This window comes from Rhinoraja longicauda, chromosome 1, assembly GCF_053455715.1.
Source record: "Rhinoraja longicauda isolate Sanriku21f chromosome 1, sRhiLon1.1, whole genome shotgun sequence".
Classification (NCBI taxonomy): Eukaryota; Metazoa; Chordata; class Chondrichthyes; order Rajiformes; family Arhynchobatidae; genus Rhinoraja; species Rhinoraja longicauda.
In genome coordinates, this window is record NC_135953.1 from 69,775,245 (window position 1) to 69,801,897 (window position 26,653).

Here is a 26,653-nt window from a genome sequence, read left to right on the forward strand (position 1 = left end):
GTAAAAGCTTCTTTAGATATGTGAAGAGGAAAAGATTAGTGAAGACAAATGTAGGTCCCTCAGTCAGAAACCTGTGAATTTATAATGAAAAAACAGGAAATGACAGACCAGTTGAGCAAGTACTTTGGTTCTGCTTTCACTGAGGAAGGCACAATCTCCCAGAAATACTAGGGGACCGTGGATCTAGCGTGAGGGAGGAACTGAAGGAAATTCACATTAGTCAGGAAATGGTGTTAGGTAAATTGTTGGGACTGAAGGCAGATAAATCCCCAGGGTCTGATTGTCTGTATCCCAGAATACTCAAGAAGGTGACCCAAGAAATCGTGGATGCATTGGTGATCATTTTCCAATGTTCTATAGAATCTGGATCAGTTCCTGTGGACTGGAGGGTAGCTAATGTAACCCCACTTTTTAAGAAAGTAGGGAGTGAGAAAATGGGGAATTGTGGACCAGTTAGCCTGACATCGGTAGTGGGGAAGGTGCTTGAGTCAATTATTAAAGATGTAATAGCAGCGCATTTGGAAAGCAGTGACAGGATCGATCAAAGTCAGCATGAATTTATGAAGGGGAAATCATGCTTGACTAATCTGGATTTTTTTTGAGGATGTAACAAGTAGAATGGATAAGGGAGAGCCAGTGGATGTGATGGATCTGGACTTTCAAAAAGACTTTGACAAGGTCCCCCACAAGAGATTATTGTGCAAAATTGGAACACATGGTATTGGGGGTAGGGTATTGATGTAGCAAAATGGTTGACGACTTAATGAGTGGGGAATTTTCAGAATGGCAGGTAGTGACTAGTGGGGTGCCGCAAGGCTCAGTGCTGGGACCCCAGTTATTTGCAATATATATTAATGATTTGGACAAAGGAATTAAATGTAACATCGCCAAGTTTGCGGATGACACAAAGCTGGGTGGCAGTGTGAGCTGCGAGGAGGATTCTATGAGGCTGCGGGGTGATTTGGATAGGTTGGGTGAGTGGGCAGATGCATGGCAGATGCAGTATAATGTGGATAAATGTGAGGCTATTCACTTTGGTGGCAAGATCAAGAAGGCTGATTATTATCTGAATACGATGCGATAGAACTTTATTTATCCTAGGAGGGAAATTGATCCGCCAACCGTCATAAAAACACAAAATACATGAAATTAAAGTGATGAGTAGAAAGGCTTGGGGCATGTGCAAAAATTGGGAGGGGGGAGGGGGGAGGGGGGTAGTGGGGGGGTCGGTCAGTCTCAGTCTACCCCACGACATAAGGAGGAGTTGTAAAGTTTGATAGCCACAGGGAAGAAGGATCTCCTGTGGCGTTCTGTCCTGCATCTTGGTGGAACCAGTCTGTCGTTGAAGGTACTCCTCCGGTTCACCAGTGTCATGGAGGAGATGAGCTCTATTGTCCAAGATGTTCTGCAGTTTGAGGAGCATCCTCTCCTCCAAGCCCACCTCCCATGAATCCAACTCCGCCCCCAGGACGGGGCCCGCCTTCCTGATGAACTTGTTAATCCTATTAGTGTCCGTGGCCTTGGCCCTGCTGCCCCAGCACACGGCAGCGAAGAAGATGGCCCTGGCTACCACCGATGGGTAGAACATATGCAGCATTTTACTGCAGACGTCGAAGGAGCAGAGCCGTCTTAAAAAGTACAGCTGGCTCTGTCCCTTCTTGTACAGGGCCTCAGCATTCCTGGACCAGTCCAGTTTACTGTCCTGGTACACTCCAAGGTATTTGTACTTCCTGGTAAAGTGCATATCCACACCATTAATGGAGATGGGGAACGGGTGTTCCTCTCCTGAAGTTCACCACCTACTCCTTAGTCTTGTTGAGCTGCAGGTGATTCAGCCCACACCACTCAACAAAGTCGTTGACTACACCTCTGGTGTCAGATTAGGAAAAGGGGAGGTGCAATGAGACCTGAGTGTCCTCGTACACCAGTCATTGAAAGTAAGCATTCAGGTACAGCAGGCAGTGAAGAAAGCAAATGGCATGTTAGCGTTCAAAGCGAGAGGATTTGAGTATAGGAGCAAGGAAGTCCTATTGCAGTTGTACAGGGCCCTGATGGGACCACACTTGGAGTATTGTGTGTAGCTTTGTTCTCCTAATTTGGAGGACATTCTTGCTATTGCAATGCAGCATAGGTTCATCAGATGACAAGACTGACATATGATGAAAGAATGGATCGACGGGGCATATATTCACTGTAATTTAGAAGGATGAGGAGATCTTATAGAAACATCTTACATTCTTAAGGGATTGGACAAGGCTAGATGCAGGAAACATGTTCCTGATGTTGGAGTCCAAATCTGGGGTCACAGCTTAAGAATATGGGGTAGGCCATTTAGGACTGAGATGAGGAAATACCTTTTCACCCACCGAGTTATAGGAGTTTGGGAGTGCTGACATGGGAGTCCCAAAAGCTTAATTTGCAAGTTGAATCAGAAGTAAGGAAGGGGAATGCAGTGTTAGCATTTATTTTGAGAGGACTAGAATATAAAAAGGATGTAATTTTGAGGCTTTATGACACTGGTTAGACTGCACTTGGAGTATTGTGAGCAGTTTTGGGCTCCATATGTGAGGAAGGATGTGTTAGTGTTGGATAGCGTCCTTAGGAAGTTTGAGTCTGATCCTGGGGATGATTGGATTACCATATGATGAGCATTTGATGGCACTGGGCCTATACACATTGCAGTTTAGAAGGAAGAGGGGGGTCCTCATTGAAACTTACTGAATAGTGAAAGGCCTGGACAGAGTGGATGTAGAGAGGATGCTTCTACCAGGGGGAAGAGTCTAGGACCAGGGGCCAAAGCTTCAGAATAAAAGGGTGTACATTTAGAAAGGAGATGAGGAGGAATTTATTTTGTTGGAGGGTGCTGAATCTGTGGAATTCATTGCCACGGATGGCTGTGAAGGCTGTTATTGGGTATTTTTAAGGCAGAGATTGACATGCTTCATTAGTAAGGGTGTCAAGGGTTATGGGGAGAAGACAGGAGAGTGGGGTTGAGAGGGAAAGATAGATCAGCCATGATTGAATGGTGGCATAGACTCAGTGGGCTGAATGGCCTGATTCTCCTCCTATGACTTATGAACTGTTGCCTTGTTACTCTTGGTCTCGCTGATCTGCAGGAAGACACTAAATGCATTTGACAAGGGTGGAGAAGGAGCATGCCAATCTAATCCTGACAGTATAAAGAGGTGGTAGTGGGGGAGGGGGGTGTGGTAAGGCAAGGGATGCTGGCAATGGGTGGAACTAGGTGAGGAGGGGTATAATGGGCAAATGCAGGCAGATGGAGGATAAACTAACCTCTGCCTTGCAGGTGTTCGGCAGCAGTCCTAAGAACTTTCCTCAGAACTATTTCTTGAACATAACCGTACTAATAAGCGCTGATCCACTGTTTCCCTATCACAGATCTCAGCAGCAGGAGATCACCCCTCGTCGCCTCCAACTTGATAATGTCTCAAACGCACAGTTCCCACTAGCATATAATGATGACCATTTTGCAAAATGCCTGTGCTTTGAGATCATCCTGACCTTGGAGTTATATTCTATTTCATCACCCCTTCCATTCCCACACCAACATGTCTGTTCTTATTCTACTTGGGCAATCTACAACCCAATGGTATGAACACAACATTTTCTAATTTCAGGTAACCTGCTGAACTTATGCTCCTTTCCCCTCCTTATGATCCCACTTAGTTCCAGCTGCCTGCCAGTTGTCTGGTACACCAACTGGTTCTACCTGCCTATCTTCTCTCCCTTTCCTGTTTCGGATTATCATCTTTCTTTATCGTTGCAGCATCTGAAGGCTCAGGTTTTTCCATATCACCTTGTAGCCTGTCTGAACTCCCACCTTCCCCTCTCCCCCACCTGGCCCATCTGCATTTTTCTTTCTCATCTTTTGTTATCTATCATCTTACAGTTGCTTTCTCCCAACTCCATCTCTGCCCTTTTCTCCCTGGTTCTACCTATTGACACTCTCACCCCTCCCTCTCATCCCTTTATATTGTCGATCTCCCCTCTTCATGCTCAAATCTGATGCAAGTTCTTGACCTGAATCATCAACTGGTCCCTTGCCTCTGCTTTGCTGCTTAGCCCACTGAGTTTCTCCAGTAGTTTGTGTTTTACCCCAGATTACAGCACCTGCAGTCTATAACAAACAATTGTTACAACCTTTCTTCTCTCCTGGTGAGCAAATATTGTTATGGTTTGTTACCTTACCAACCAAAAGCAACAATTGTCAACCATTTTGGTATTCATGAGGATAAATTCCACCACCAAGACTATATCTGGGTATGTTTGTGGAAAAGAAGAACAATTTGTAATCAAAATTTACCAGCAGAGAAGTGCTCCCACATTTTTTGTGAATCCCTGATGGTACCACTAGAGTAATAAAACTGTGCTTGATATAGTGCTCGAAACCAGGCAGAACTTGAAGTTTACAGTAAATAGCTCAACATTGGGTGAAACCTTGATTGGAAAATATTACGAAGAAATACCAAGCAAGAAGAAATTATGACATTAATATTCGGAATCCTATAAATTTTTACTGGGGGGAAAAAAACTTTACGGGAGGATTCTTACAGATGTCTCAGCAATACGTAAATGGATCCTTCCAAAGTACACAGTATGATGTGATGGTGGATTTGAAATTTTTAAGCAAACATTTTATTACATACCAAATAGTGTTAGGAAACAAAATCATAATAGATTTTTCATGTTTTCTTGTATAACTGAACATCTTTCACATCAACAGTGTTTTAAATGGACAAATGATTAACTTATTTTCTCTGCTGCTACTTGTTAACCCAAGCATGCTGCATAATAAACTTCATAAAACATTGTTACTTGTAGAAAAGTTACATACACATCAATCTGCTATTTAAAATATATTGAATAAATATATTATACAAAATTCTCAGTTAAACACGCCTGAGAATATTTGGTCCAGAATGCTCATTCTCATTCCCTGTGAGAATAATGAGTTTTCATTTGCAACTGGTACACATATTGCATTTTATACAAAACAATTTATTGGTTCTGACAACGATTTGTGTGGCAGTTTTGGGTGTGTTTGTTACAACTATACTCCTCATCACTTACATTTTGTGCAGTTTCTTGTAAGAGCCAAAAATATGATTCATTTTCTTCTCTCGATGTCATTTTTAAAGTTGCTGCTTAAATGTTCCATTTATTTCAGGCCAAAACATCTACGCCCAGATATTACCTTATCAAATTATGAAATCATTTTTGTTACTCTCCTTTTTTGGTTTTATTGATATTCCAGTCACACACACCTTTAATACATGATGCAGTGTGAACTTTAACCCTTTTTTATGCGAGGCATTAACTGCAATTGCAGTTGGACCAACCTATCTTGTATATTCTGGATAGCAGACCTTTCCCTCCTCCCTAGCTCAGTGTATCAAGATATAAAATCTATCATGCTACCAGGAACTTCATCTAAAATGATTTCACATTTTAACATATTGGTATAAAAATCATTGCATGTATAGAGTCATCAAGTCATACAGTGTGGAAACAAGCCCTGGGGCCCAACTTGCCCACGATGACCAACATGCCCCAATCTACACTAATCACATTTGACTGCATTTGGCCCATATCACTCAAAACCTATCCTATTCATGTACCTGTCCAAATATTTCTTAAACATTGGGATAGTAACCAGTCTCAACTACCTCCTCGCGCAGCTCACTCCATACACTCGCCACACCTTGTGTCAAAAAAAGTTACCCCTCAGGTTCGTATTAAATCTTTTCCCCCCCGTCACCTTAAACCGACGTCCTCTGGTTCTCAATTTCCCTATTCTGGGTAGAAGATGCTGTGCATTTACATGATCTATTTCTCTCATGATTTTGTACACCACGATGAGATCACCTCTCATCCTCCCATGCTTCAAGGAGTAAAATCCTAGACTGCTCAATCTCTCCCTGTGGCGCAGGCCCCTTTTAAGGGGTTAAATAGTCTACCGTGACTGATCCATTCAAAGAAAAGACAATTTAAGGGGATGATTTTCTGTATGAAACTTCCAATGTAACATCTCAGTGGAGGAACTATCGCCACATGGACTGCAGTCCTTCAAGAAGGCAACTCACCAAGACCTTTGGGGGAAAAAAAGAAGTCCTTGCCAGCAATGCCCATGTCCTATGAATGAATAAAAGAATCATTTATCTTCCCTAACTCTTTAGGAGGATATAGCCAGCATTTCCTCCATGTAACTACTGTGGCATACTCTTCTGAATGCTCTACTCTACTAAGAACCCAAACTGTAATTGAATTAGTGAGGTCACCCAGCATAAGTGTCTAAGACATAATTCACAGATACTCCAGCAAAGTCAGTTCTGTTGCAAGATCCTTGTTCTCCCACATTCATTCTACAATGGCAGGTCCAAAGATTTAGGTGATAAGGTCATAAGGGATAGTAGAATTAGGTCATTCGGCCCATCAAGTCTACTCCCCCGTTCAATCATGGCTGATCTATCTCTCCCTCCTAACCCCATTCTCCTGCCTTCTTCCCATAACCTCTGACACATATTTCTGCTTCTACCTTTTGGAATATTTTTTATTATATTAAAAAAATGACTTTACAACATTTTAAAGAGACTCTTTGGAGTCCAGTTATTCTGGTGACTAGGAATGTCATTTGATGCCCAAATTTATCTTGCATTCTTCAAGTGTGCTCTGATTCAGTAGTCCTCCAGTTCATCATCTTCTCCAGCTGTTGCAGCCTCCAGTGCCGCAAGTGCAGCAGCCACCTCTGCATCTTCAATCTCTAGGCTGAATTGCTCCTCTTCATGCAAGTTCTTGATGAATTCCCCATCAATGAGAGGAGGAGTGTGCTCTAGATCTTTGTATCCATTTAAAGCGTTCATCTTTCCATTGGAAGATGGGTCAGATAAACCTTTGATTTCATCGCTGTCAGTTTCCAAATTATTTTCAATTACTTCATCAAGCCCAATGGACGATAATTTGTCGTTATTTTTGTTGGAAATTTTATGATTGTCTACTGCTTTCTCTCCTTCTGGAACACCAGCAATAACTTCAGCGGGATAATGTGTGGAGAGTCCATTGACTGTGAGACAATCACTTTCAATTCCTGGGTCATGCTGATGTACCATTTCATTTTTATTTGCAGCTTTTATATTATACAAGGAGCAGGACTTTGTATTGGTGGGGTGTGGTGCCATTTCACTCGAAGCTTTCTGCACTTGGTTGTTATTCAGCACATGTGTTGCACCATTGACTGTGCTGTCACTGACATTTTCAACAATCCTATTTTGCACACATGCCATATTTTTCTTCGATGCATTACGTTCCCTTATTTTTATTTCTGCATCTTGTTCTTCCAAGTTTATCACTTTGTCCGAAGCTGAAGCAACAATATTGTTACTCTTGTCCTTGTTGTGGAATGCGCTCTCATGTTTAACGTCATTGTTTCGACAATTAATTTCATTTCTCACAGTGGATGGCAGTTCTCCAATAGCTGGTCCGAAGATGTACCTGAAGCAAATACAAAAATAATCTGTCTCTGCATCTGTGTATGTTTGAAGGGGTGAATGATTTGTTAAGCAAATGTTAACAGTGGGTTATGTGGTGGATTCTATGTTTATGTTGTCCTTCCGTTTTGAGATCAAAACCTCTTGTGGCTTCACTTCTAGATTAGTGGAATAATTCATCATATGATATGAATAATGTGGGCCAGGCAGTTCCTGGTTGGTGCTGTATTAACTAGTGAACGGTGAGCCATAATTTGTTCTGCACTGTTCCAATCGAAGGTATGGAAAATGTTTAATGAGATGGGGTTTGGTTTTAGTTTAGTTTAGAGATACAGCATGGAAACAGATCCTTTGGCTCACTGAGTCTGCGTCCACACTGATCACCGAGGTACAATGAAAAGCTTTTGTTGCATGCTAACCAGTCAGCGGAAAGACAATACATGATTGTAAATGCACTGCTGGGTGCCTGCCTACCTGGTCTGGTATGAAGAGCTGGCTGAGCTAACTACCGGACCCTGACGTGAGAGGACGCTGGCGCTATTTGTTCGCCGCTTCTCCGTCAGGACAGTTCGTCTGTTTGTTTTTATGTCATGACTGTTTTGTAAAGCGCCTTTGAGCACTTGGAAAAGCGCTATATAAAATAAATGTTTATTATTATATTATTATTATTATTAACTGTCTGCTTCTGAAGGACATCCTGCAGGACAGAGGGAGCTTTGTGCAGAATTCCGGTGTTGAATCTTGAGAAATTACTCTCTGGACACCCCTATTCCCTTTGAAAACCCATCAGTGTCAAAAACCTTTGAAACATTAAAGCAAAATATATGCATCATTTACATTCACCTGCCATTTTTCAGAGTCAGTGACCTCATGGAATCTCACCAAATGAATGGTGTCTCATTGCTCAGTCTGGGGTGTAACACAGAGTGCCTGTATGCTGAGTATATCAGCCTCCTGCTCCACATGTCATTGCTCCATCATTGGACTCAGTGCTAAGTTGGTGGCGCAGAAGAAGGTCGAATACCCAGCATGGTGCAACAGTTAATCTCGGTGAAGACTCATGTTAAACAATGTTACGTCACTGCCCCGATCCTTTTTCAAATCTTTCTCTCTGAAACGTTGCACATCACCCCCAACAAACTTCCCATGGGACTTAATCTAATTTTCAGAATTATTGGGAACCTTTTGGGCCTATGGCAACTACACTGAATCTCAGCAATATGTAGATGACATTTGAGTTTGTGCACACTTGGAGGCCAAGGTACAAGCATGGGTCGAGCATGGGCCTCAATCCCTTGCAAACCTCCACCTGCTGGGCCATTCTGTCCTCTGACAGTAAAGATTCATGACAAGACGATGGAAAATGTGGATCATTTATTATATCTTGGGAGCCATTGCTCAGTGAAGGCTTCAAAGATAAAATGCACCGTTTTTATTGTAACCTTTGACTAATTGTGGAAATGGGTGTTGGAAAAAACTCATGGTCTAATAGGCAGCAGGGATTCTTGTTCTCCGATTTGTTCTGAATCCTGGATTCTCCATTGCAGATGCTTCAAGGCCCTGGAAAGATCCCGCCAATGCGGTTTCTGACAACTCCTCCAATTTCACTGGAAGTCTTAGCAAATCTATGTCAATGTCCTCTCCCAAGGAAATAGAATATCCAGCACTGAGGCCCGAGTCGTATTTAGCTCGCTAAGCAAACCCCATTGTTTGCATCCACAACACAATCCCTGGATATAATCATTCTATTATGAGCTTTGTCACAGGAAAAATAATTACCCACACACCTGCCTTCCTAGGCATCTTCTGCTTCATTAGTGGTGCAGTTTCCATTTTGGCCTCAACAGTAAACCTAGAATCCACATAGCTGAATTGGAAACGGTTCATCCCTGATCTCATGGCACTACCTTGAAGAAGAAAATCTCACCGCACTTCCTGTTGGACTTCACATTTGACCACACATGTGCTGATCAGCTGAACTGTGCACTGTCTGGTGTTATGTGGACCCAGTCAGCTTAAACTAGGCCAGCAAAGTTGGATGAAGTAGCAAAAAAAATAAACAGTCATTTAGGACTTGAGCTCAAACATGGCACAATATAGATGCTGAGATTTGTAAGCATTATGAGGAAGAAAATTAATATTACATTGTCCTGATTATGTCGACTCCAAAACACTTTTTCCTCACCTTCTTATCATTCTACAGCATCTGCACCCCATCTGAGCAGCAGTTGTCAAATCCTGGGAAGCATATGCTGTTTAAAATTAAAAGAAAACATGACATGACAACAAGGAATTGAAATGATTAAGCACAAGCACAATGATGGCATGTTTTGTTAACAGTGCTAAGGTGTATAATATGTGATCTGATTCAATCCTCTTGGATAACTTCAAGGGGAAGGCAAAATATGAATGACAAACCAAAATGCAAAATGCAGAAGTCAAATAAAAATGGAAATTGAAAGTAAGTACTTGGCATTTCCATTTCCCTGCTGAATGCTGCTCAGAATGATTTAGAGTTAGGAATGGATGATGTGCTATTTCGGCAGATGTGTAACTAACAAATGCGAAGCATGGAGACGATGAAATAATTGCATGATGTGCAAAGAGGGAATACTAAAATGATAAAAAACAGCAGAAAGTTAATTTAAATATATTTTTTGTCTTATGTCCTGCTTTCTAGTTCTGGTGGAAGGTTTCTATCATAACATTAACCTGACTTTCCATATGCTGTAACACATTTTTAGCATTTGCTCTTTTATTAATTAGTAGATAATAACCAGGAGTGGCAACTAACTGACTGTTTCAATTTCGTCTTAAACTGCTGCATTAATTGAGAGCAGCGTATTCTTAAGGGCCAGTTTTACCAAGGTCATTTCCTCTTAGAGTCATATGGCGCGGAAACAGGCCCTTCGACGCAATTCATCCCTGCCAACCAAGATGCCCCATTTGCATGCTTCTGGCCTATATCCCTTCCCTATCCATATACCTATCCAAATATCTTCTAATTTCCAACTTATCCTTGGACCATGACTCCACAGACGAGCACCAGACCTTAATATCACACACCATTTCTGATTTTATTACTTCCGGCTCTCTGCCCTCTAACGCCTCCAACCTTATCGTTCCCCAGCCCCGCACGGCCCGATTTTATCTTCTCCCCAAAATCCACAAACAGAACTGCCCTGGCAGACCCATTGTTTCTGCTTGTTCATGTCCCACCGATTTAATTTCCACATACCTCAACTCCATCCCATCCCCCCTGGTCCAGCCCCTCTCCACCCATGTCCAAGACACCTCACACGCTCTTCATCTCTTCAACGACTTCCGTTTTCCAGGCCCCCACTCCCTTGATCCTGCCCCCACTGCCCTTCTGCAATAGCCGGTCCCAGCATCCTCTCTATTATCAACAGTTCTCTGGCCACTGGCACTGTTCCAACCAGTTTCAAGCACGCGGTGGTCCAGCCCCTACTGAAAAAACCTAACCTAGACCCCACCTTGCCTAGCAACTACAGACCCATTTCCAAACTGCCATTCCTGTCAAAAGTCCTTGAAAAGGCAATTCTAAACCAATTAGTGCCCTACCTGCACCAAAACACCATCCTGGAAAGTTTCCAGTCAGGTTTCAGAGCCCACCACAGCACAGAGTCTGCCTTGAAGGTACACAACGACCTGCTTCTCGCCATCGACACTGGCGACTGTGCAATCCTGCTCCTTCTCGACCTCAGCGCAGCGTTCGATACAGTGGACCACACCATCCTTATTGACCGTCTCCTGTACGCGGTTGGCATTGATGGCACTGCCCTGAGCTGGTTCGCTTCGTACCTCAAAGATAGGAGTTTCGCCATCAACATAGGCAGTTATTCCTCTGCTCCAGCTAGCCTCTCCTGCGGAGTTCCACAAGGCTCCATCCTAGGCCCCATTCTCTTCTCTCTATACATGCTCCCCCTTGGCCAAATCATTCAAAGGCACGGCATTTCTTTCCACTGCTATGCCGATGACACTCAGCTTTACCTCCCCCTGAAACCCAACAACCAGTCAAATTTAAACAGCCTCTCACACTGCCTTGAGGACATAAAATGTTGGATGGCACAGAACTTCCTCCAATTAAATGAGAGCAAGTCTGAGGTCATCCTATTCGGCCCCCCCCCCCCCCCCCCCCCGACTCCATCAAATTGATAACAGGCAGTCTTGGAAGTCTACCCTGCCTAGTCAAACCGCATGTCAAAAACCTCGGCATGATATTTGACTCTGCATTAAAATTTGATAAGCAAGTCAACGCTGTGGTAAAAGCCAGCTTCTTCCAACTTCGAACCATAGCTAAAATCAAACCTTTCCTCCAATTCGACGACACAGAAAAAATCATTCACGCTTTCATTTCCTCCCGCCTAGACTACTGCAACTCCCTATACACTGGGATCAGCCAATCTTCCCTGTCCCGCCTACAACTGGTCCAAAACGCCGCAGCGAGACTCCTGACGGGTACCCGTAAAAGGGACCACATCACCCCGATTCTGGCCTCTCTCCACTGGCTCCCTGTACAGTACAGAATCAACTTCAAGCTCCTCCTATTCACGTATAAAGCCCTAAATGGACACTCCCCCCCCACATCAAAAATCTTCTAACCCCCCTCTATAACTCCAGGTCCCTCAGGTCGGCCGACTTGGGGCTACTCACTATCCCGCGGTCTAGGCTTAAGCTCAGGGGTGACCGCGCTTTTGCGGTTGCAGCTCCTAGACTGTGGAACAGCATCCCTCTCCCCATCAGAACTGCCCCCTCCATCGACTCCTTTAAGTCCAGGCTCAAAACCTATTTCTACTCCCTAGCGTTTGAGGCTCATTGAGGCTCATTGAGGAGGCGCTGTGAACTGTTTGCGTGCTACTGTATGTTTCTTTTTTTTTCCATTGGAACCTAATCAGATGTACAGCACTTTGGTCAACGTGGGTTGTTTTTAAATGTGCTATACAAATAAAATTGACTTGACTTGACTTGACTTGACTCATCTTTACTATGGATGTCCAGTCACTCTACACCTCCATCCCCCACCAGGAAGGTCTTAAAGCCCTCCGTTTCTTCCTCGACTGCAGAAACCAGCCAATTTCCATCTTCCAATACTGGGTGTTGAAAGAATGTGCAGACCAGCTCTCAGTGGTCTTCACGAAGATCTTCAACCTGTCCCTGTCCAAAGCCATCATCCCATCCTGCCTGAAATCCGCAACAATAATCCCACTGCCAAAGAAACCAGTCATCCGTGATCTCAACAACTACCGTCCTGTTGCACTAACCCCAGTCATTATGAAGTGCTTTGAGAAGCTGGTCCAAGAGCACATCAAAGCCAGCCTCTCAGCCACTATCGATCCACACCAATTTGCTTACAGATCAAACAGGTCTATAGAGGACGCCATTACTACTGACCCATCTTGAGCGGCAGAGCAGTTACGTGAGGATGCTCTTCATAGATTATAGTTCAGCATTTAACACGGTCATCACGGACAGACTGGTTTCTAAACTAATTGATTTAGGACTCTCCCAATCTATCTGTAACTGGATTAAGGACTTCCTGACCAATCGGCCCCAGATGGTCAGATTAGGCCCTCACACATCCTCCACTCTCACAATCAGCACCGGCTACCCACAAGGATGCGTGTTGAGCCCCCTTCTCTACACCCATGACTGCATCCCCACTCATCCTACCAACACCATCATCAAGTTTGCGGATGACACGACTGTGGTTGGACTCGTCTCAGGAGATGACGAGACAGCCTACAGAGATGGTCCAAAAACTGATAGGATGGTGTGCGGAAAACAATCTGGCTCTGAATCCTTCCACGACAAAAGAACTCATAATAGACTTCCGAAGACACAATACGGGCTACACACCACTGCATATCAGCGGGGTTTGTGTGGAAAGGGTCCCTGCCTTCAAGTTCCAGGGCACGCATATTGCTGAGGATCTCTCCTGGACCACAAACACCATAGCGGCAGTCAAAAAGGCACAGCATCGGCTCTACTTTCTGAGGATCCTCAGGAAGAACAACCTGCAAGAGCAGCTGCTAGTGACTTTCTACCGTTGCACCATCGAGAGTGTGCTGACGTACAGTATTTCTATGTGGTACACCAGCAGCTCAGAGGCAGACAAGAAAGCCCTTCAGAGGGTCATCAACTCTGCAAAGAAAATCATTGGTTGCCCACTGCCCTCTCTAGAGGAACTTTACACCGTCCGCTGCTTCAGCAGAACAGCCAACATCCTGAGGGATCCTTCCCACCCTGGTCATCAGCTGCTCGAACTGCTGCCCTCTGGTAGACGGTTCAGGTCCATTACATCACGGACTAATAGAACAGCTTCTACCCCAGCATCATACGTGAGCTGAACACTGCCAGACACTCACATAAAACTGAATGGAAGGAACGGAACTGATCGGAACACTGTCAGTTACTTGTCAGAAAACATAAGCCTCAATTTAATACATGTTTACATCCTACTGCTTAACATTTGCTGAACTTATTACATGTTACACCCGATCGCACCTTATATTTAATTATATTTAATTACATTATTTATTGTAAATACCGATGCATTTTAAATATGTTAGGTCTCATTGCTGTGCAATAACTTGCTGTCTTGATTGCACTGTACACTGCCTTGACCGTATTGTAATTGCTTTGTCTATATTGTATTAGAGGTCAGTTTGTTTAATTCAGTAGATTAGGTTTAGCTTGTTATGGATAAAGGTTTATCCTTTGTACTGTCTGCTGTGTGTGATTGCATCATCTGGACTGCTTTAATTTCGCTGTACTTTGTGTAGTGACAATAAAGGTTTTTTTACATTTACATCTCCTCTGCCTAGCAGAGCTGGTGCTTACCTTCAACAACTTCTTCGACTCCTCCCACTTCCTCCAAATCCAAGACGTTGCTATGGGCACTCGCACGGGCCCCCACTATGCCTCTTTGTAGGGTACGTCGAACAATCCCTGTTCTAGGTGTACATTGGCCCTATCCCCGAACTCTACCTCCACTACAAAGACGACTGCATCGGTGCTACTTCCTGCACTCATGCAGAACTCGCTGACTTCATCAACTTCCCATTTTTTAAGAAAGGAGGGAGAGAGAAAACAGGGAATTATAGACCAATTAGTCTGACATCGGTGGTTGGGAAGATGCTGGAGTCAATTATAAAAGATGAAATAGCAGCACATTTGGATAGCAGTAACAGGATCGGTCCGAGTCAGCATGGATTTATGAAGGGGAAATCATGCTTGATTAATCTTCTGGAATTTTTTGAGAATGTAACTAGGAAAATGGACAAGGGAGAGCCAGTGGATGTAGTCTACCTGGACTTTCAGAAAGCCTTTGATAAGGTCCCTGACTTTATCAGCATGGATTTATGAAAGGTAAATCATGTCTGACGAATCTTATAGAATTTTTCAAGGATGTAACTAGTAGAGTGGATAAGGGAGAACCAGTGGATGTGTTATATTACTTTGGACTTCCAGAAGGCTTTCGACAAGGTCCCACATAAGAGATTAGTATGCAAACTTAAAGCACACGGTATTGTGGGTTCAGTATTGATGTGGATAGAGAACTGGCTGGCAGACAGGAAGCAAAGAGTAGGAATAAACGGGTCCTTTTCAGAATGGCAGGCAGTGACTAGTGGGGTACCGCAAGGCTCAGTGCTGGGACCCCAGCTATTTACAATATATATTAATGATTTGGACGAGGGAATTGAATGCAACATCTCCAAGTTTGCGGATGACATGAAGCTGGGGGGCAGTGTTAGATGCTGGACCATCTCCGACATCTCCCTACTGTTTCTAGAACTCACCGTCTCCTTACAGGAGACAGACTATTGACTGACATCTACTACAAACCTACTGACACCCATAGCTATCTAGGCTACACTTCTTCCCACCTTGCTTCCTGTAAAGACTCTATCCCCTACTCCCAATTCCTCCGTCTACGCCGCATCTGCGCCCAGGATGAGGTTTTCCATACCAGGTCATCGGAAATGTCCTCATTCTTTAGGAAATGGGGATTCCCCTTTTCTATTATAGATGAGGCTCTCACTAGCGTCTCCTCGATATCCCACAGCTCCGCTCTTACTCCTCTCCCCCCATTTGCAACAAAGACAGAGTCTCCCTTGTCCTCACCTTCCACCCCATCAGCCGTCGCATACAGCATATAATCCTCCAACACTTTCGCCAGTTCCAACGGGATCCCACTACTGGCCCCATCTCCACCCCTTTCTGCTTTCCGCAGAGACCATTCCCTTCACAACTCCCTGTCAACTCATCCCTTCCCATCCAAACCACCCCCTCCCCAGGTACTTTCCCCTGCAACAGCAGGAGATGCCACACCTGTCCCTTTACCTCCCCCCTCGACTTCATCCAAGGACCCTGACAGTCTTTTCAGGTGAGGCAGAGTTCACTTGCACCTCCTCCAACCTCATCTACTGTATCACCTGTTCCAGGTGTCAACTTCTGTAAATCGGCAAGACCAAGTGCAGGCTAGGTGATCGTTTTGCTGAACAACTCCGCTCAGTCCGCCTTGACCTACCTGATCTCCCGGTTGCTCAGCACTTTAACTCCCCCTCCCATTCCCAATCTGACCTTTCTATCCTGGGCCTCCTCCATTGTCAGAGTGAGGCCCAGCACAAATTGGAGGAACAGCACCTCATATTTTGCTTGGGTAGCTTACACCCCAGCGGTATGAACTTTGACTTCTCTAACTTCAAATAACCCTTGTTTTCCCTCTCTCTCCATCCTCTCCCCCTTCCCAGTTCTCCCACCAGTCTTACTGTCTCCGACTACATTCTATCTCTGTCCCGCCCCCTCTCCTGACATCAGTCTGAAGAAGGGTCTCAACCCGAAAAGTCACCCATTCCTTCTCTCCAGAGATGCAGCCTGTCCTGCTAAGTTACTCCAACATTCTGTGTCTACCTTCGATTTAAACCAGCATCTACAGTTCTTTCCTACACAAATGTCTTTTCAGTTCTGTTATAGTACCTGCCTCAACCTCTCTGGCAATTCATTCAATATATCCATCATTCTCTGAGTGACTGTTACTCCTTGGGTTCGTATTAAATCTTGTTTTCTCACCTTGAACATATGTCCTCTTGTTTTTTATTCCCCTATCCTGCATAAAAGACATCCACCCAATCAATTCCCTTCATGATTTTACACCCCTACATAGGATCGCCACTCAGCCTCCTGCACTCCAAGAAATAAAGTGCTAGTCTGCCCAACCTTTCCCTCTAGCTCAACCCCTCAAGGTCTGGCAATATCTCCGTAAATTCTCTCTGCACTCTTTCCAGCTTAATAACATCCTTCCTACAGCAGGGTGACCAAAACTGAACACAGTACTACAAGATAGACTCAAAATGCTGAAGTAACTCAGCGGGCACTGACTTACTCCTGTTGAGTTATTCCAGTATTTTATGTCTATCTTCAGTGCAAACCAGCATCTGCAGTTCCTTCCTACACAGTACTACAAGTGTGGCCTCACAACAGTAGCATAACGTCCTAATACCCTGAATGACGAGGGACTGATGAAGGGCAAAAGACTTCTTGACCACCTTATCTACTGTTAGGGACCAATGTACCTGTACTCCTCGATCCCTCTGCTCTACAACACTCCCCAGGGTCCTACCATTCATAGTGAAAGTCCTGCCTTAGTTTGATTTCATAAATGCAATACCATGCAGTTATCTGCATTAAACTCTGTAAGCCATTCCTTACCCCGCTTGCACAGCTGATGTAGAGCCTGCTACGAATTTTGATAACCATCCTCACTATTTATAATACCACCCACTTGTGACTGCAAATTTACTAATCGTGCCTTGTGCATTCTTATCTAAATCATTGATATAAACCACAAACAGCAATGGGCCCAGTACCGATCCATGAGGCACACCGCTTATCACAGGCCTCCAGTCTGAAAACACCCTTCCATCACCACTCTGCTTCCTTTCATGAAGCCAATTCTGTATCCATTTTGCTAGCTCTTCCTGGATCCCATGCCATCTACCCTACCAAAGCAGCCTACCATGTGGAACCTTATCTATGGCCTTGGAGAAATCCATATAGTTTGTCTGAACTCCTGCCTAGTATGATTTGACTGGCTCGCACGCAAAAAAAAAGCTTTCCTCTATGTGACAATAATAAACCAGTACTAATTACTGTTATATCACGCATTTACTCATTAGACAGAATAGTACAAAGGTAGGAGTCATAGAACTATACGGCACTCCAGCCCACCGCATCCATGCTGACCAAGTTGCCTTGTCAAGCTAGTACCACTTGCCTCCGCATGACCTGTATTCCTCCAAACCTTTGCTATTTATGTACCATCCATCAAAGGTCTTAAAGCAGAAAGGGACTACCAGTTTAATCCTGCAACACATATCGAAGAAAGCATACCTCTAAATGACCAGAGAAGATTAACAAAGCCACATTTCCCTCCTTTTGTGTTAGCTTGATACTGTAGTGCAAACAGTAACCAATATTGAAGAGTTAAAGTTCCAGAACTGCTTGTCCCTGTTAGTTTGACTCTGCTCTGACACTGTATTCATGGAGTCTCATAGAGAGGTGCCCAATTACAGGGGTATCAGCCACAGCCAGACATAAAAACATATTTTTTTCCATGAGTGATAGTTCTACTCAATAACCAAAGTCTGTAGTCTCTTTTTTGCCTTGGTTTATTTTCACCCACATGTTTAGACCGTAATGTTGTATCCTTATTGTTTTGATGTGGTTATGCTTTATTCTTAATTGTTAACTGTATGTTTGTGTTGTCATTTGTGAGTGGAGCACCAAGGCACATTCCTTGTATATGCATACTTGGCCAATAAACATTAATTAATTAATTATTTACTTCATTCATCAGTCAAATGGATATGCAAGAGAATTACTGTGAGGGAGAGGGGTAGTTATAATTAATTGAGTTAACCATTATATGTAATTGTTTTTATGCCTTCTAGTGTTTTTAAGAGTAACTTTAAGAGTAATAGGGTGCAAGTTGAATCAGGAGCTAAAATTGGCATGTCACAAATGTAATGCTACGGTGGTCATGGGAGATTTCAACATGCAGGTAGACTGGGAAAATCAGGTTGGTAATGGACCCCAGGAAAGAGAGTTTGTGGAGTGCCTCCGAGATGGATTCTTAGAACAGCTTGTACTGGAGCCTACCAGGGAGAAGGCAATTCTGGATTTAGTGATATGTAATGAACCTGACCTGATAAGGGGACTCGAGGTAAATGAGCCATTAGGAGGCAGTGATCACAATATGATAAGTTTTACTCTACAAATGGAGAGGGAGAAGGGAAAATCGGAGGTGTCAGTATTACAGTATAGCAAAGGGGATTACAGAGGCATGAGGCAGGAGTTGGCCAAAATTGACTGGAAGGAGGCCCTAGCATGGGAGACTGTGGAGCAGCAATGGCAGGTATTCCTGGGAATAATGCAGAAGTTGCAGGATCAATTTATCACAAAGAGGAGGAAAGATTCTAAGGGGAGTAAGAGGCACCCGTGGCTGACAAGGGAAGTCAAGGACAGCATAAAAATAAAAGGGAAGAAGTATAACATAGCAAAGAAGAGTGGGAAGCCAGAGGATTGGGACTCTTTTAAAGAACAACAGAAGACAACTAAAAAGGCATTACGGGGAGAAAAGATGAGGTACGAGGGTAAACTAGCCAATAATATAAAGGAGGATAGTAAAAGTTTTTTTAGGTATGTGAAGAGGAAAAAAATAGTCAAGGCAAATGTGGGTCCCTTGAAGACAGAAGCAGGGGAATTTATTATGGGGAACAAGGAAATGGCAGAAGAGTTGAACCGGTACTTTGGATCTGTCTTCACTGAGGAGGATAGAAACAATCTCCCAGATGTTCTAGTGGCCAGAGATCCTAGGGTGACGGAGGAACTGGTGGAAATCCACATTAGGCAGGAAAAAGTTTTGGGTAGACTAATGGGACTCAAGGCTGATAAATCCCCAGGGCCTGATGGTCTGCATCCCAGGGTGCTTAAGGAGGTGGCTCTAGAAATTGTGGACGCATTAGTAATTATTTTCCAATGTTCTATAGATTCCGGGTCAGTTCCTGTGGATTGGAGGGTAGCTAATGTTATCCCATTTTTCAAGAAAGGAGGGTGAGAGAAAACGGGAAATTATAGACCAGTTAGTCTGACATCAGTGGTGGGGAAGATGCTGGAGTCAATTATAAAAGACGAAATTGCAGAGCATTTGGATCGCAGTAACAGGATCGTTCCGAGTCAGCATGGATTTACGAAGGGGAAATCGTGCTTGACTAATCTACTGGAATTTTTTGAGGATGTAACTAGGAAAATTGACAGGGGAGAGCCGGTGAATGTGGTGTACCTCGACTTTCAGAAAGCCTTCGACAAGGTCCCACATAGGAGATTGGTGGGCAAAATTAGAGCACATGGTATTGGAGGTAGGGTACTGACATGGATAGAAAGTTGTTTGACAGACAGAAAGCAAAGAGTGGGGATAAATGGATCCCTTTCAGAATGGCAGGCAGTGACTAGTGGGGTACCGCAAGGCTCGGTGTTGGGACCGCAGCTATTTACAATATACATCAGAGAGGCCCAGAAGCGGTTGGAGGCGGTTGGAGCAGTGTCCGGGCGGTAGTTTTATAAACCCAGCGCGGGGCTTGTTCACACAGAGGCCCAGGAGCGGTTGGAGGCGGTTGGAGCGGGATAAAAATGTTCCCACACACTTTAAAAGAAGTGGTCTGGAGGAAGCCGCTGATTGGTGAAAGCGGACTAGAGGAAGCAGCTGATTGGGCGTAACCCCAGGGTTGTATTTCTGCTTTTTGTTCGTACTTTTAGTTAAGGGTTCAGTGAGTTAAGGGTTCAGTGAGTTAAGGGTTCAGTGAGTTAAGGGTTCAGTGAGTTAAGGGTTCAGTGAGTTAAGGGTTCAGTGAGTTAAGGGTTCAGTGAGTTAAGGGTTCAGTGAGTTAAGGGTTCAGTGAGTTAAGGGTTCAGTGCTTTTTAGTAAAGGTACAGTTTAAAGGATTAAGAGGGATTTGATTTAATTTGGGGGTAAGACATGTCAGGTGAGATCGGCCCCGTGGAATGTTCATCCTGCAACATGTGGGAGATCAGGGATATTGTCAGTGTGTCCAGCTGCAGCTCCTGGCAAACCGCATTGAACGGTTGGAGCTGCGGTTGGACTCATTCTGGAGCATCCACGATGCTGAGAAGGTCGTGGATAGCACGTATAGTGAGTTGGCCACACCACAGGTAAAAGATAAGCGGACAGAAAGGAAACGGGTGGCCACTAGCCAGCGTAGCAGTAGGCAGGTAGTGCAGGAGTCCCCTGCGGTCATCTCCCTCCTAAACAGATATGCCATTTTGGATACTGTTGGGGGAAATGGCTCATCAGGGGAAGGCAGCAGCAGCCAAGTTCATGGCACCGTGGGTGGCTCTGCGGCAAAGGAGGGGAGGAAAAAGAGTGGAAGGGCTATAGTGATAAGGGATTCAATTGTAAGGGGAATAGATAGGCGCTTCTGCGGCCGCAAACGAGACTCCAGGATGGTATGTTGCCTCCCTGGTGCAAGGGTCAGGGGTATCTCTGAGCGGCTGCAGGACATTCTGGAGGGGGAGGGTGAGCAGCCAGTTGTCGTGGTGCACATTGGCACCAACGATTTAGGTAAAAAACGGGATGAGGTCCTATAAGGTGAATTTAGAGAGCTAGGAGAAAAACTTAAAAGTAGGACCTCAAAGGTAATAATCTATGGATTACTACCAGTGCCACGTGCTAGTCAGAGTAGGAATAGGAGGATATTTCAGATAAATACGTGGCTTGAAAAATGGTGCAAGGGGGAGGGATTCAAATTTTTAGGACATTGGAACCAGTTCTGGGAGAGGTGGGACCAGTACAAACAGGACGGTCTGCACCTGAGCTGGAATGGAACCAATGTCCTAGGGGGAGTGTTTGCTAGTGCTGTCGGGGAGGATTTAAACTAATGTGGCAGGGGGATGGGAGCAGGAGCAGAGAGACAGAGGGGTGTAAAATGAGGGTAGAAGCAACAGGTAGCAAGGTGAAAAGTAAAAGTGGCAGGCAGACAAATCCAGGGCAAAAATCAAAAAGGGCTACTTTTCAACATAATTGTATAAGGGGTAAGAGAGTTGTAAAAACAAGCCTGAAGGCTTTGTGTCTCAATGCAAGGAGTATACGTAATAAGGTGGATGAATTAAATGTGGAGATAGTTATTAATGATTATGATATAGTTGGGATTACGGAGACATGGCTCCAGGGTGACCAAGGCTGGGAGCTCAACATCCAGGGATATTCTATATTCAGGCGGGATAGACAGAAAGGAAAAGGAAGTGGGGTAGCGTTACTGGTTAGAGAGGAGATTAAAGCAGTGGAAAGGAAGGACATTGGCTTGGAGGAAGTGGAATCGATATGGGTAGAGCTACGAAACACTAAGGGGCAGAAAACGCTAGTGGGAGTTGTGTACAGGCCACCTAACAGCAGTAGTGAGGTTGGGGATGGCATCAAGCAGGAAATTAGAAATGCGTGCACTAAAGGTGCAGCAGTTATAATGGGTGACTTCAATCAACATATAGATTGGGTGAACCAAACTGGCAGGGGTGCTGAGGAAGAGGATTTCTTGGAATGTTTGAGAGATGGTTTTCTAAACCAACATGTCGAGGAACCAACGAGAGAACAGGCCATTCTAGACTGGGTATTGAGTAACGAGGAAGGGTTAGTTAGCAGTCTTGTTGTGCGAGGCCCCTTGGGCAAGAGTGATCATAATATGGTAGAGTTCTTCATTAGGATGGAGAGTGACAAAGTCGATACAGAAACAAGTGTTCTGAACTTAAAGAAAGGTAACTTTGAGGGTATGAGGCGTGAATTGTCCAAGATAGACTGGCGATTGATGCTGAAAGGGTTGACGGTGGACATGCAATGGAAGGCATTTAAAGGTCGCATGGATGAACTACAACAAGTGTTCATCCCAGTTTGGCAAAAGAACAAACCAGGAAAGGTAGTGCATCCGTGGCTAACAAGGGAAATCAAGGATAATATTAAAACAAAAGATGAAGCATCCAGATTAGCAAGAAAAAGTAACATACCAGAGGACTGGGAGAAATTCAGTCCAGCAGAGGAGGACAAAGGGCTTAATTAGGAAAGGGAAAATAGATTATGAGGGAAAACTGGCAAGGAACATAAAAACTGACTGCAAAAGCTTTTATAGATATGTCAAGAGAAAAAGATTAGTTAAGACAAATGTAGGTCCCTTGCAGTCGGAAACAGGTGAATTGATCATAGGGAACAAGGAGATGGCAGACCAATTGAACAAATACTTTGGTTCTGTCTTCACTAAGGAAGACATAAACCATCTGCCGGAAATAGCGGGGGACCGGGGGTCTAATGAGATGGAGGAACTGAGGGAAATCCAGGTTAGTCGGGAAGTGGTGTTAGGTAAATTAAATGGATTAAAGGCAGATAAATCCCCAGGGCCAGATAGGCTGCATCCCAGAGTGCTTAAGGAAGTAGCCTCAGAAATAGTGCATGCATTAGTGATAATTTTTCAAAACTCTTTAGATTCTGGAGTAGTTCCTGAGGACTGGAGGGTAGCTAATGTAACCCCACTTTTTAAAAAGGGAGGGAGAGAGAAAACGGGGAATTATAGACCAGTTAGCCTAACATCGGTAGTGGGGAAAATGCTAGAGTCAGTTATTAAAGATGTGATAGCGTCACATTTGGAAAGTGGTGAAATCATCGGACAAAGTCAGCATGGATTTACCAAAGGCAAATCATGTCTGACGAATCTTATAGAATTTTTCGAGGATGTAACTAGTAGAGTGGATAAGGGAGAACCAGTCGATGTGTTATATCTGGACTTTCAGAAGGCCTTCGACAAGGTCCCACATAGGAGATTGGTGTACAAACTTAAGGCACACGGTATTGTGGGTTCAGTATTGATGTGGATAGAGAACTGGCTGGCAGACAGGAATCAAAGAGTAGGAATAAACGGGTCCTTTTCAGAATGGCAGGCAGTGACTAGTGGGGTACCGCAAGGCTCAGTGCTGGGACCCCAGTTATTTACAGTGTATATTAATGATTTGGACGAGGGAATTGAATGCAACATCTCTAAGTTTGCGGATGACACGAAGCTGGGTGGCAGTGTTAGCTGCGAGGAGGATGCTAGGAGGCTGCAGAGTGACTTGGATAGATTAGGCGAGTGGGCAAATGCATGGCAGATGCAATATAATGTGGATAAATGTGAGGTTATCCACTTTGGCGGCAAGACAGGAAAGCAGAGTATGACCTGAATGGTGACCGATTGGGAGAAGGGGAGATGCAACGTGACCTGGGTGTCATGGTGCACCAGTCATTCAAAGCAAGCATGCAGGTGCAGCAGGCAGTGAAGAAAGCGAATGGTATGTTGGCATTCATAGCAAGAGGATTTGAGTTTAGGAGCAGGGAGGTTCTGCTGCAGTTGTACAGGGCCTTGGTGAGACCGCACCTGGAGTATTGTGTGCAGTTTTGGTCTCCTAACCTGAGGAAAGACGTTCTTGCCTTAGAGGGAGTACAGAGAAGGTTCACCAGATTGATCCCTGGGATGGCGGGACTTTCATATGAGGAAAGACTGGATAGACTGGGCTTGTACTCGCTGGAATTTAGAAGACTGAGGGGGGATCTTATAGAAACATATAAAATTCTTAAGGGGTTGGAGAGGCTAGATGCGGGAAGATTGTTCCCGATGTTGGGGGAGTCCAGAACCAGGGGTCACAGCTTAAGGATAAGGGGGAAGTCTTTTAGGACCGAGATGAGAAAACATTTCTTCACACAGAGAGTGGTGAGTCTGTGGAATTCTCTGCCACAGAAGGTAGTTGAGGCCAGTTCATTGGCTATATTTAAGAGGGAGTTAGATGTAGCCCTTTTTGCTAAAGGGATCAGGGGGTATGGAGAGAAGGCAGGTACAGGCTACTGAGCTGGATGATCAGCCATGATCATATTGAATGGCGGTGCAGGCTCAAAGGGCCAAATGGCCTACTCCTGCACCTATTTTCTATGTTTCTGTGTTTTCTATGTTTCTATCAATGACTTGGATGAAGGGATTAAAAGTACCATTAGCAAATTTGCCGATGATACAAAGCTAGGTGGCAGTGTGAACTGTGAGGAAGATGCTATGAGGTTGCAGGGTGACTTGGACAGGTTGTGTGAGTGGGCGGATGCATGGCAGATGCAGTTTAATGTGGATAAGTGTGAGGTTATCCACTTTGGTGGTAAGAATAGGAAGGCAGATTATTATTTGAATGGTGTCAAGTTAGGAAAAGGGGACGTACAACGTGATCTGGGTGTCTTAGTGCATCAGTCACTGAAAGGAAGCATGCAGGTACAGCAGGCAGTGAAGAAAGCCAATGGAATGTTGGCCTTCATAACAAGAGGAGTTGAGTATAGGAGCAAAGAGGTCCTTCTGCAGTTGTACAGGGCCCTAGTGAGACCGCACCTGGAGTACTGTGTGCAGTTTTGGTCTCCAAATTTGAGGAAGGATATTCTTGCTATTGAGGGCGTGCAGCGTAGGTTTACTAGGTTAATTCCCAGAATGGCGGGACTGTCATATGTTGAAAGATAGGTTTGTATACACTGGAATTTAGAGGGATGAGAGGGGATCTTATTGAAACGTATTGTGGCGCGTCGATAAAGACCCGAAATAAAGGCAAGGAGCCAGGTATTTCGGGGACGTTATATTTTATTGTACCACGGTTATCAGACGGGTCGCGTCTGCCGGAATGGCTTTGCGCCCAAAACCTTGTCCTTATATACCTGGTACCGGACCGCCTCCCTGGACTGGTCCATTCCCGTGCCGAGGGGTCGGTAGAAGTATGGCCCGACCCTTAGGAGCTGCCACAGTACCACCCCCCAGAACCGGAGGCACGAAACGCACTGGTGGTCGCACAACCTGACCGGACCGCGTACGGTAATCGGTCGACAGAGGGGCCGGCGGAGGCACAGTTGGAGGGACAGGTGGTGGGACCCGCACAGGGGGGCGACCTCGTGTCCGAGGCTGGGCAACCCGCACCGGTTGGTCGATGTTTAAGTGGGCCGGCTTCAGGCGGTCAATTGACACGGTCTCCGGCCGGCCCCCCATGTCCAAGACAAAGGTTGTCTGTCCGTGCTCCAGCACCCGGTACGGGCCCTGATACGGCCTCTGGAGTGGCGTCCGGTGGGCGTCACGGCGCAGGAACACAAAGGCGCAGTCCCGGAGGGCCGATGGCACGTAAGGGCGGAATGTCCCATGGCGGGACGTCGGCACGGATGCGAGCTTGCCAACTCGCTCTCGGAGGCGCTGTAGGGTGGATGAGGGCGGTTCCTCTCGCCCCGGCAACGAGGGCACGAACTCCCCGGGCACCGTGAGCGGGGACCCGTAGTCGAGCTCCGCTGAGGATGAAGCCAGGTCTTCCTTGGCCGCAGTCCGGATGCCCAGCAAGACCCATGGTAGCTCGTCCATCCAGTCGGGGCCGGAGAGTCGCGCCTTCAGCGCTGTCTTCAGCTGCCGGTGGAACCTCTCCACCAGGCCGTTTGCCTGCGGGTGATAGGCCGTGGTGTGGTGCAGCCGCACGCCCAACAGGTGGGCCATGGCCGACCACAGCTCGGAGGTGAACTGTGGCCCCCGGTCCGATGAGATGACCACCGGCACACCAAAGCGAGCGATCCAGTGTGCGGCCAACGCACGAGCGCATGTGGCTGTAGACGTATCAGCCAGTGGTATGGCCTCCGGCCACCGCGTGAAGCGGTCCACCACCGTGAGGAGGTGGGTGATGCCCCGGGACGGCGGGAGCGGGCCCACAATGTCCACGTGCAGGTGGTCGAAACGGCGGCAGGGTAGACCGATCTCTTGGAGTGGCACCCGGACGTGGCGTTGAATTTTTGCCATCTGGCACGGAATGCAGGTGCGGGCCCAGTGGCCAACCTGCTTGCGCAGACCGTGCCACATGAACCGCGCAGCTACCAGTGCGATCGTTGCCCGGATGGATGGGTGAGCCAGCCCATGGACCACGTCGAACACCCTCCTGCGCCACGCGGCCGGGACGATGGGGCGCGGCTGACCTGCCGACACATCGCATAGTATCGTCGTTGCTCCGGGGCCGAGGGGAACATCCTCAAGGCGGAGGCCAGA

General features: G+C 45.5%; 1 protein-coding gene across 1 annotated transcript in view; it reads right to left on the reverse strand.

Moving 5' to 3' along the window:
* Window positions 1-4,634: 4,634 nt before the first annotated feature.
* The window catches only part of LOC144599607 (uncharacterized), a 37,150-nt gene continuing 15,131 nt past the window's right edge, over window positions 4,635-26,653 (reverse strand). Inside the window, exons 2-3 of the mRNA XM_078410710.1 lie at window positions 9,691-9,757; window positions 4,635-7,509 (exon numbers count right to left, since the gene is read on the reverse strand). Of these exons, the coding sequence (XP_078266836.1) occupies window positions 6,696-7,509; window positions 9,691-9,722 (846 nt within the window). The 5' untranslated portion in view covers window positions 9,723-9,757 and the 3' untranslated portion in view covers window positions 4,635-6,695. The remainder of the gene's footprint in view (window positions 7,510-9,690; window positions 9,758-26,653) is intronic.